General features: G+C 36.1%; 1 protein-coding gene across 1 annotated transcript; it reads right to left on the reverse strand.

Annotated features, from left to right (window-relative positions):
* Positions 1 to 686: 686 nt before the first annotated feature.
* On the reverse strand, positions 687 to 9,460 carry LOC126827481 (mitochondrial intermembrane space import and assembly protein 40). Its single transcript, XM_050556859.2, has 3 exons — positions 9,282 to 9,460; positions 7,315 to 7,404; positions 687 to 3,685 (listed from the first exon to the last, which is right to left on the reverse strand). Exons 1-3 carry the CDS (start codon positions 9,301 to 9,303, stop codon positions 3,375 to 3,377), a joined length of 423 nt encoding a protein of 140 aa, XP_050412816.1. The 5' UTR covers positions 9,304 to 9,460; the 3' UTR covers positions 687 to 3,374.
* Between the last annotated feature and the right edge of the window lie 3,281 nt (positions 9,461 to 12,741).

The following is a 12,741-nucleotide window of genomic DNA, read 5'->3' on the forward strand; positions in this document are numbered from 1 at the left end:
AGTTAATAGAAAGCTTTTGAATTGATGCAATGAAACAGAATGACAAATCTAAATTCTGTCAAGGGTTCCTTTACAAGAGTACAGGTTTTTTCTGTCCCATCTCAACAACTAGACACTTTCCTTGCCAGACCCTCTGTCCTGTCCTGCACCATGAACTCTTTCAGCCACCACAGGGATCGAAACTTGTCCCTTCTAGTCAGTGCCATAATCACTGAGCCGTAAGCCCTGTTTACACTTGGCAGCAATAAGAGAACGGCACACGCTACCAGGCAGCGATAAATTTCAAGAAATTGACCCGTTTACATTACCCTAAAATAAATGGTTTCGGAACCATGCCAGGCATGCCTAATGTGGAACTCCTTACAAAAAAATTAATTACAGTCACTATGCAATTTACCCCGATGAAAACAATTGTGGTGGTGATTTAGTTTGAGCAGCCATTTTAACATAACTGATGACAGAAGTCAAAGTTTGCAGGGAAAATAGGTCAAGGTTCACTTGGCGCATGCACAGTAATCCGTACTGGCACCATTCTGAGACCTCACTTCAGTGGGCCAAATTGGGACGCTTATGTTTGACCCATTTACACTACAAAATAAAATTAAACGTGCTGTGCTTAAAATTTTTAATGTAAACAGGGTTATACTCTTTCAGGAGGGCAAATAAATCATATTAGCAACAAGAAATTTAAATAAACAATTTTTATTGCCACATTCAATCACACTTACTGCATATAACTAACAATTTTATAACACTACAGTTGATATGAGTTTATGGAATTATGTAATTAATTGAAATCTAATTTTCATACACACAATCACAATTTCTATTAATCAGACTAACTATAAATATCTCTTTCATTTTAATACCTCCAATACAAAATCTATAAAACATGTACATTGCATAAAACACAATTTAACAAGCCTAATTAAAGTCTATCTACTTTAATGCAATCCCCTAATCTTGGAATAACTATAAAACAGGTACATTGTACATATGATTGATTATATGATGATGTTTGATTTTCATATCTACCAGAACAAAAAATTTTGTCATAAAATCACAAATTTTTCTTTATTTCAAATCGTTTCTGGAGTTCATAAAATATGTAGCTGGGCTCTTATTCACGAAAACTTAAACTAAGATACAATCGAAATTTTAAGAAATACTGCAATTCGATTGGCTGACCAGTAAAATCAATTTGCATATATCCAATGAAGTTGCAGTATTTCTTAAAATTTCGGTTGTAACTTAGTTTAAGTTTTCATGAATAAGGGCCCAGGTAACTAAAGAAACCGGAGAGAGAAAATACTTTTTGGATTGATGTTTGGAAATTCTAAGCTATTTGTGACTGACATATAATTTGGATGATATTATCATAAAACTCTAACACTATAATAGATATATATATTATTATTTTCTCTTCAAAGTATAAATATCATAGTTTAAGAGACACAACGGCAATACTTAAATTATGATCCACTGTTCCTAATCAAGATATGCCAATCATTGGTATCAAAACAACTGCCGAATGTCCCAATGACAGATAAAAAAAACCCACATTGTCCAACAAATAAATTCCAACAGAGTAAATAAAAGTGGATTTTGAAATGAAATGGTCTTTTACAACATGCCAGCATTATATCATTTACAGAATTCTGTATGTAATCAATTACCTGTGAACTATACCAGATATCTTACAACATACCCTTAGAAATATTTATACAACATTAAAGATGCATTATGTAAGATTTAGATCAATAGTTGGCCGTTCTTACTACAATAGTTCAAAAATAGATCTGCCCACATTTTGCAAGAGATGGATAGAGAACAAGCTAAAAACAAAAGCGATTTCTTGTACAATCAGGGGCCATAATCTATGGTCTGAAGTGCGCAGATATCGAAAGGTACTGATGTCTTTTGGACATACACATACATTTTAAGTTTCATCAACAACAGATAACAATTGTGACCTCTAGAGGGTCCACAACCTTCGTATTACATACTTTTACACAATTCGACTTCAACCTTCATTTTGGTGAAATGGTGATATATTTAAACGTTTTTTAAAATTGGATAAAAAATTGTGACCTCTAAAGAATCCACAAGCTAAAAAACACTATTTTTCGTACAATCCGGGACCATATCAGGTCTTCAACCATGGTATTACATACTTTTACACAATTTGTGTTCAAGGAGCAGCCATTTTGACGGGCAGTTACTGTCCGATTTTTACAAAATTCTAACTCAACCGACATTACGGTGTAACATTGACATATTCAAACGTTTTTTTAAATCAGATAATAATTGTGACCTCTAGAAGGATCACAATCTAAAAACGCAATTTTTCGTACAATCAGGGACCATAATTCAGGAACTTACGATCTGATATAGGCGAATATCGACAGGAACCAAAATCTTTGGGTTATAAATATGTATTTCAAGTATCATCAAAATCGGATAAAAATTGTCACCTTGATATACCATATGTTTACACTAATTGCGCTCGTGGGGCGGCCATTTTGTCCGGCAGTTTGGTCCGATTTTCTCGAAATTCTAACTCAACTGACATTATGGTGTAACGGTGATATATTCGAACGTTTTCCTTTTAAGGGACCACAGGCTAAAAAAGTGATTTTTCATACGATCAGGGGGTCATATTTCAGGAAGTTACGATCTGATATGCGCAAATATCGAAAGGAACCAAGACCTTTTGGTTATAAACATACGTTTCAAGTTTCATCAAAATCTCACGAAAATTGTGACCTCTAGAGTGTCCACAAGCTCAAAAGCCGATTTTTCGTACAATCAGGGGCCATAATCCATGAAGTTATGGTTCGATACATGCCAATATCGAAAAGAACCGAGATCTTTGGTAGATAAACCTATATATCCAGTTTCATCAAAATCGGATAAAAATTGTGACCTGTAGAGTGTCCACAAACAAATTGGGGATGGACGGACGTCTGGATGTCCGGACGGCAGCAGCGACGGCATAAAACGTCCACATGAAAATGTGGGAACATAAAAAATGAATATATTGAAATTTCACTCAAATTACTTTATTCTGAGCAAAATTATAGTGAAAATAGTACCAGTGTTAAAATAATAAACAAAGTTTGGTTATATGGTGTGGGTGTTGTATCTGATGTTCTAGAAAAATGAAATGAAGTTTAGCTCTTACATAATGCTTCGTTAATCAAAAAATATTTAAACTTTTACAATAGATTCCATTTTCTACAATATATAGAAATTTGACATTCCACGATGTTCGGTTATGTAATTTTAGTCTTTTGATTTAGGGTACATACTACATACACATAAATATCATACTATCTATATTGATTTTTACCTAGTTATTTATTCAACACACATCAAGACTTGGCTTCAGATTGTTCAGCAATCTCCTGAGTTTCAGAATTGTTTGTATTAAAAAATTCATCCTGTTTCTCTAATTTTTCAGCTGCAGTTTCAGCGTCCTCTTTAGACGGATACAACTCTGGATAACCAATCATACAGTCTTGCATTGTCTTAAAACTTTCATAACATTCAGATCCTTTTGGGTCAGCCTCACTATAATGAAAACAAGAGAACGCTTCGCGAAACTGTACACCACATGGCCCACTAGCCATTCCACCTAAACACGGACAATTCCAATTTATATCACCATTTTCTAATATCAATCCTGTAAGGCAGAAAGAAATTATTAAAAGACATGATTTATCAGAAATTAAACGAAGTCTCAAATAAATGAGCCATGTCCACTATTGACTAGGTATTTCCTGTCATATGCAGAGCAAACATCACTATCTAACAGCTGAATAAAGAAACTGATCCAATTCCTAAAAGCAGTCAACAAAGATGGGACTTAAAAAATTTGTCTTGTTTCTTTGATGGTTAGGAAAGAGTTAAAACCTTTTTTTTGACTGTTGATGGCCGGGAGATGGTCAAAATGTTGGGGATATTCAGAAACAATACAAAACTGCGGTTAAAGGTAACTAGTGTGTGTTAATAACAGGCCAATTGCCTACACATGAACATAAAGAGTTCATATGGGCGGCTTATCCGATGACCCCATTTCACTCGCAAAGATATACACCGTCAAAAGTGAAAATGGACGTTTTTGATTTTTGTCTTAATAATGAGTAATTGCTCCACCAATCCTCAGACATTCAGCAATTTGTCGTGGCATGCTCCTACTCAACCGTCCATTCACGATTTGGGGCAATCTGACCCACTCCTCTTGTAGTGCCACGGCCAATTCTTGCAGTGTTGTCGGTTGACGTTCACGTCAACGAACACGTCTCCGGATCTATAGGGGAAAGGTCAGAACTCATGGCTGGCCAAGGAATATGGTGACGCTGGAGGTAGTCATTCACAACATGAGTGTGATGGCCAAGGGTATTACCATCTTGAAACATGAACTATCGGTGCCAGGATGTGGTCACGGTAGTATACACCAGTGACCCTTCCTTGAACAATATGCATGTCCGTTCTGCCAGTCATGGTGATTCCTCCCCACACCATAACAGACCCACGCCCGAATCTGTCATGCTGTCTGACATTAACATTATGCTCATTTACCTGCCTCCAAACGCGAGCACGCCTATCGGTGAACATTACACGTGCCCATCGACGATTACCCCAATTTCTACGCTGTCTACACCATTGACGCCTGTTTGCCATGTGCTGGTGAGTTAATGGAGGCACAACACGACGTCGTCACGCATGCAAATGGGCTGCATGTAGCTGATTTCTAATCGTTTGGGGTGTAACTCGAATTCCTGTAACTTGGTACAAATTTACAGAAAGCGGATTGGCCGTTTGTCCTTGATTTCGCAGGACCTGTGTACGAATGTATCGATCCTGGGCTTGTGTAGTGGCTCTAGGACAACCCGAACGAGGTCTATCATCAACATTGTGTGTTTGTTGGTACCGGTTCCACAGTCTGCTGATCACAGACTGTCACACATTAAGCATGTTGGCTACTGCTTGCTGTGTAGAAACTATTTGAAGCATGCCAATAGCACATAGACGTTCATCATGTCGAAGACATCTCATTGCAAATTAAACGTAACACACTAAAGCAAAGATACGCTGAACAGTAAATCTTATGCAAATTTGACAATGGAACACCCGCCTCCCACGTGTATGGCGCTATTGCGTGTCGGACGTGCAGCTCAGTGGTTCTGTTGGGGCGATAAGTTCTTCGTCTGTGAATATACTCTTAAAGCATGTCAAGTGTCCATGACTATTTATCATATAACAACCTGCATAGGTATTTGCATTTCAATATCCCCTACTTTTTTTGAAGAGTATAGATTCTTTTTTGAGAACTTTTGTTAAACCCCTCAAGGTTCACAGGATTTTGGGAATTTTTAGTTTCACATCCATAACAATGTCCCCCACCCTCTCTTGACTCCCCCAAAACAGCCACTAACCCTTTCAATTCAAATATATAAATATGCCAACTGCTTATTGCCCCTTTCATTGCCTCTTGAAACTAAATTTATAATACCTAAATCATAAAAATTATTTGTAGTAAAGTAATTGCCCCTGTTTTGTGCCAGAAGGACATGTGTTCTAAATCCCCACCACCACTTCCATGTACATCTGACATTCCCATTAGCAGTTCTAACAAGTCAAAAACATAAAATGCTTACGTCAGATGGTATAAAAACCTAATGTGACAACATCAGACATACTAGGTACAAAATTATGCCGACTAGTATGATCAATAGATAGACGGTGGTATTATCTTTGACAGCTTACAACTTACAAAGAATAGGAAGGTTTGGGAATAATTAAGCTTTCAATCAATGTATAATGCATATAATATAAGGTTTATCAATCAGAAAGGGGTTCTGACTATTGTATATATGAAAATTCTCAAAACCCTAATTATCTTGGAATGTTCGAACACAGACAAAAAAGCCAACAGTGAGGCCGATGTCCCCCATCGAAATCCAAAAATAAATAGATGACACATATTAATCAATCGCACATTTATTTTTTCCAAAAGTATCGAGCAATCAAACTGATTATCAGCTATACACTAAGTTTCATCACTCTCTATCAGATAGAATCAAAGTTATCTTGTCCCAAAGCATCGACCAATGAAATTGTTTAGCTCGAAATGTTAGGCGCTGGTGGTTGATCTGACTACTTTTTCTTAGGTTTGTATGTGGATTATGGGTTAGGTTTAAGAATGTATTCAGATTATCTTGTCCCAAAGCAGCGACCAATGAAATTGCTTAGCTCTGCTTAGCTTTAGCTTGAAATTTTAATCATTGAACTCAGTCAAGACATTCACCTAATGAACATCTACATCAATTTTAACCATTCTACCTCAATTAAAAGCAGAGTTATGTTCCAAAGTCTTGACCAATCAATTTGCTTATCGCTCCTTAGCCTAAGCAGAAAATTCTCATTATCGAACTTAGGCAAGGTAATGATATGATGAATCTATACTCGGGCTTCCAACACTCTCACTTAATTATAACCAAAGTTATCATGCCCCAAACCATTAACCAGATTGCTTATCTCTGCTTACCGTACGCTTATCACCAAACTCCATCAAGGCACTCACCTAATGAACATTCTACCTCAATTAGAGTGAGAGTTATTGTGTTTGAAAGTCTAGACCAATCAAATTGCTTAATGTTCTTCTTACCGTGAGCAGAAAATTCTCATTATCGAACTTAAGTCAAGATACTAATGTGATAAAACTATACACCAAGTTTCCTCACTCTCACTTAATTAGAACTAAAAGTATCGTGTCCCAAAGCATCAACCAATCAAATTACTTATGTCTCTGCTTACCCTTAGCAGAAAATTCTCATCATCGAACTCTATCATGGCATTCACCTAATTAATAATCATATACGCCAAGTGTGAACATTCTAGCTAAATTAGAATGAGAGTTATTGTGTTCCAAAGTCTCGACCAATCAAATTGCTTATCGCTTAGAGCTAAAGTTATCATGTCCCAAAGCATCAACCAATCAAATTGCTTATCTCTGTTTACCCTAAGCAGAAAATGCTCATCCTCGAACTCCGTCAAGGCATTGACCTAATAAACACCTACACTAAGTTTGAACATTCTAGCTCAATTAGAAGGAGAGTTATTGTGTCCCAAAATGTGTGACAGACGGACAAACTAACAGACGGGCGAACCCATTTTAATAGTCCCCTGCTTTCTTCGAAAGGCCAGGGGGAAAAAAACAGAGCCTTAAATAAGTTTTGGCTCTTTCTGTCAGTCACCCATCTATTACTTCTTCCTCCAATCAATGTCTATCAATAATAATGAGAGTACCCGGTTCTGCATCTGGATCTTCTATTGTTATCAAGGCTGTACTAGGTTGTTCTAGATCTTCCTTTGTTGCAAATATTACTTTATCCTTCCCTACAAAAATAAAAAGTAACTAGTGAACAAATAATGCTATATTATGGTTACTATAGATCATCAATTTCAACACGGATTGCATGTTAATCACATATACAGAAGATGGGGCAGTGGTAGTCGAGCAGTAAGGGGATGTCATATCAGACTCTCAATTGGAATGTCCCAGGTTCAAAAATCTGGTTCCCATTCCCACTTGCAGGGGTAATCCAACTCTTTGATATTCTGACGACGAAACATTTAACATTTCACCAGTCGAAAGCTTGACGCGAATCCAGTTCACTTCTTTCAGCAGACAACAAAACTCAAAATATTCAGTTATCTACACTGCTAACACATTATACTTATATATCCAGTTCATTTTATCACACAAAATCTTTTTTTACTGTCCATTTTACTAGATTTCCAAAAATTCATCGCTGACAAGCAACATAGGCAGCGCAGTGGGACAAATATGATGGGGGTGGGGGTGGTTACAAGTCTGCCATCAACTTGGATCTTTGTCTTGCTGGAAGTGGTTAAATAAACATACTTCACACAGTTAGCTGCAAAAAAATAACAAAAAGGTGGTCTTTGGTTTAAATGAATTTTGTAATTCGTGTTGACAATAGTGGGGTGTTTTGGGAAATACGAATTTAGAACAAATCAAACACAAGGTATATATAAGTTAATATAACTACTTCTCTGTTATTTAAAGGGGCATTATGGGAGATTAGATAAAGAGCTGGCAGTTCACACTATAATAGTTAAAAACTAGATAATGTAATGGAAATTTGCTAAAATTTCAGTCAAATTGATCCACTCTGAACCGAGATAATAGCGATTGAATTTTAGGCCTAGCCTTGATCATCCTTACTAATGTCGGTATGGAAGAAAACGGTACCCTCCAATTTCACCTACGTTCCATTTCGACTACAGCTTATAACAACAGAATATATTGATACTTGTGCAAAATAAATCAATATTTCGATACAGTGTTGAAATTTTACAACACTATATTATTAGAAGTTGTCACTTATCACATGTATAATGTATCCTTTCAAATGGGCGAAAACTGTAAATATATTAACATGTTAAAAGTCTTGAATTTTCCATGCTTTTGTCAACTTTTGATACTTGTGCAAAAAAAAATCATTATTTCGATACAGTGTAGAAATTTTACTACACTATATCAGAAGTTGTCACTTAGAGAATATTATATATATTGATTAAAAATTTACTATCAAATTTTACAGAATAAGTACTGTCAAATGTGTATGGAGTGCCCTAAGTGCCAAACATACACAGTTGATGGTACTTGTTCTGTGAAATTTGATAGTGATTTCTTATTCTATATAATATTCTTTTACAAACACCATAATTTCAAGAATATTGTCTAACTATAAGTTATAACTTATAAATATAAGACACCAAAATATAGTCATACATGATAAAATAGAATTTTAAAACTTGCAAAAAGGGTACCCCCTTAAGACACATCTCAGTCAATATTAATGCTAGAGTCATATAACTTTGCAGTTTTACATATATTTGTATTTACTATAACATATTTTTTTTCTAATATTCTTGGGGGAGAGGGGGGGGGGGTCACTTTATTACAAGCACCAGTTCACGTGACATGGCCCATTAACAATTTATATAACCATAGAACTTAGAAGGCCTAATGAAAGACATGCAATAGGCAGATTTAGCTCTTGCATAATGTCTGTTTAACCGTACTTCTTCGAGATGGAGATGTTATTTAAAGGAGAAATAGAAATTGACGCTGCACGTATTAATAAATAGGGCTAATCCTAATGTGACTACTGAGTGATGAAGTGAATGTCACGCTGAACAGCAACAGCTGAGAAGACAAATTTATAAAGACATCCAAACCCTACCCTCTTCTCTACAGTAGGCCATTTTTATTTTATACTAAAATGCACAGGAAACAATCAGTCTCTGTATGTGTCAATTAGAATAAAGTTCGCGAAATAATGTCAATGAAATTCATTAATATTTCGCCGGTTGTTGTTGTCCTCTGTCATCATTCCATAACATAGCACATGGCCCCTTTTCATTTGCGCATGACAGCGATAGCCAGGTTATCCAGTAATCTAGCTGGTCTACTGGATATCCACAGCGGATCAGATTTGGATTGCCAACAGTTAAAAGGTCTAAAATAAAAAGCTATTCGTAGAACTGGCTGAAATTTGCTGTTATCAGAAATAGTTAGTTTTCAGACAATGGTAGAATTATTTAACTCTTACAAACAGCAGTGGTGCATTAAGCGAGGATCCCCTATTTGTCAGCAGCAAGGTAGGATCCTGAACAGGTCTTTATTTATAAATATTTTAAAGGACGCTCTTACGAACTCGGGTTTTCAACCAATCTGATTAAAATAGGCTACAGGTCTATATTTCGTTTCGTTTTTTTTATACTTTCGATGCCTTACACTACATGAAAATCTGACCATTTGTTTTGAGAGGTCGCGTCACAGGTCATACTGGCGGCTTTTGTCCCTATGAAGTCAGATATTTGATTAACCAATCAATACTGTTTGTTTTCTAAGTGGAATACTGGGAACGGCATGCTATTCTGTTCCTGGCAGGACTTTCTGTGTGGACTTTTCATATCGGATTTGCAGTTTCTTTAATATAGACATAGGATCAATCTGAAATTTGTGTGTGTATGCAGTACATTTAGGAATTGTGCATTTGTGTGTGTATTTTCACATTTGGATTCGCAGATTTTTTTTGGGTAATAAGCAAACATCGAGTGTGGATTTTTTTTTTCAGTTTGTTTAGAATTAACTTCTTAATTTGTGCTGATAACTTTCTGAGGATTCTTTGCTGCTTAATATCGCTTACTACATAATATAAATATATTGTGTACTATTATATTATACTGTTGGTCTATATGTTCTTTTACTGAACACCGCTATCTATGAAATCCATATCGCTTTGTGCAACTTGAATAAAATATTGTTATTTAGCTTATACTTGAAATAGTATTTACCAACTATGTCACGTTCGATGTTTTTTTTCAATCTCAGCATCGATTATCCGGTTGTACGTGACAAGGAGTAGGGTCGCCTGTCCAACCTATTATAGTGGGGTTTCTCTGGGTCCTCCAGTTTTCCCCCACTGCTAGACCCCCACGCGCAAGCGCATTATTGAAATAGAATTGAACCATATGTTAGTCCCGATCAAAATGACCTAGTTTGTTTAGAGTGGTCAATAAACCCCATTTCTCTCTCTCCCTTTATTTCAGCACTCCGACCATCTTCAATAGAAGGCTTGATCTCGCTTTAACTACGTACATCTTATCAAGGCCTTCACGCAATACCCTGCATATTTCGGCACTAAATTCGATTGGGTACAAGCTCAGCTTGTGAGCCTATCAGATTCCTCGATCGTCGCGAATACCAAGTCTCGCGCTTTCAAGCTAAAATGTATACCTATGATAATCGAGATGCAAAGTTCAAAGTTCATTCAATGTCAAACTTTCCGTGGAGGTCGCGATGTCACAACCTCTGATTGGACGCTACTGCTCACGTGTCTGTAGATGAAATAGCTATAAGTTAGGGAATTGTGAAGTAAGCAAGCAACGTCTAGATGTTGTAAAACTCGCAGTCGTTGCTTTAGGAATATGCACTCCGACCAACTATCAAACAGATGAAGAGCGAGTCGTTTATGTATTGTTTAATGGTCGAGAGCGAGACAATTGTAACAACAAGAGAGCCGTAGGCCCGAGTGTTTTTACAATATATTACGCAATGTCTTAAGCTCAAGACCATTAAACGACTTAAAATACAGACACTCCGCACGTTCTTTTACAGTGAAACACATCACGCGAGTCCAATATTTCACTAGTATAAATTTATTTATTTGTGCGCCAAATAATAATCGACGTACTTCTCCCGTATACTGACTGTTGGTACGAATGTCCGTATTGGTCATTATTTGGCTCAAACAAAACACAATTATATGCGCCCATGTTCCTGGAATAAATGAATTTACCCTCTTTCTTCGACGTTTTCCCGTTATATATGTTCACCAAATAATAATACTTTCCACGTAATTTATAGATCAGGAACTTGTTACCAAGCCCTACTCATCTCGTTCTTCTTGGGTGCAACGCGCTTCGAAAAATGCCTAAGGCTCCGCCAATTCATGTAAGATTGACCTTAAACTTGGCATGATTGCGCGTCGAAAATAATTTTTTTTTTTTAATTTGAAGAACAAAACAGAGCAACAACATTTTTGAACAACCACATATTAATTATTGGGGCACCATAAGGAAAATCCGTTTTCTTAAAATTATTATTGCATCGGTAACCAACCGGTATGACTTTTCACGATCACCGATGACAGTCGGACGACCCCTGATAATTTACTTATCAACACCGACGACATAATAATAATTATGTATTTAGTTGCCTAATAACAGGACTACATTTTCAATAAAATATAAAACACTTACGGCAATAGCATAATGTGTCAGTTAGCAAAAATGACATTTTTATTTTTCATGTATGTGATATGTTTACCTGTATTGTATTGTACCATCTATTTTTGTTGTGCAATGATCATAATTATTTTATATTTTATTGGGTAGGCTATGTATTTATGCTATTATATATTATTTTGACGTCGGTGTGTTAAAGGCATGTCGGCGGTCATCTGCGAAAGTCATACCCCCTAACTATGTATTCGATTCCCCTATCCTTTAAATAATTAATTGAAAATATCAAGAAGCAATAGGTTATCATAAGGGATAAGGGACATATACCCAATGACCCCAGGGTTTTATATTTCTATTCCATATCCAATCCGTAAAATAAATTACAAACACAGGATTATCCAGACTCAAAGTGGGAATTGTATAAATGAGGATATTTCGCCCCACACTTATTAGATTACCTAACTATAAGGCTCATACGGTCGAATGTGTGTTGGGTACACGTAAATTAAATATTCAGTTAGTGGCTGTTGAATTTAAAAAAAATAATCCAATATATTTTATCGGTTTGTTTCCATGTAAATACGAAAAGATCAAGAACTAAAGTCGGTACGAAACAACTTTATTGGTCAGATCGAGATTATAAAGGGTGCCGAAACGGGAATGTTTCATTTTCTAACAGTAAACAAAAATACAATGTTCCAATTCTGTAAAAATTAGGATAAATCTATTGGTAAAATACTCATTTATTAGGCACATTATATACAAAATAATAGTTTCCCAATTTTTTAGAGAGACCATATAATAGGCCTATTAATCACAACACTCCTCCCCGCTGGCACTGTCAAAATAGTGTGACCACCATGTCGACGATAACGACGTCAGCGATTGGAAAAA

The sequence above is a fragment of the Patella vulgata genome, chromosome 7 (assembly GCF_932274485.2).
Source record: "Patella vulgata chromosome 7, xgPatVulg1.2, whole genome shotgun sequence".
NCBI classification, from domain to species: Eukaryota; Metazoa; Mollusca; class Gastropoda; family Patellidae; genus Patella; species Patella vulgata.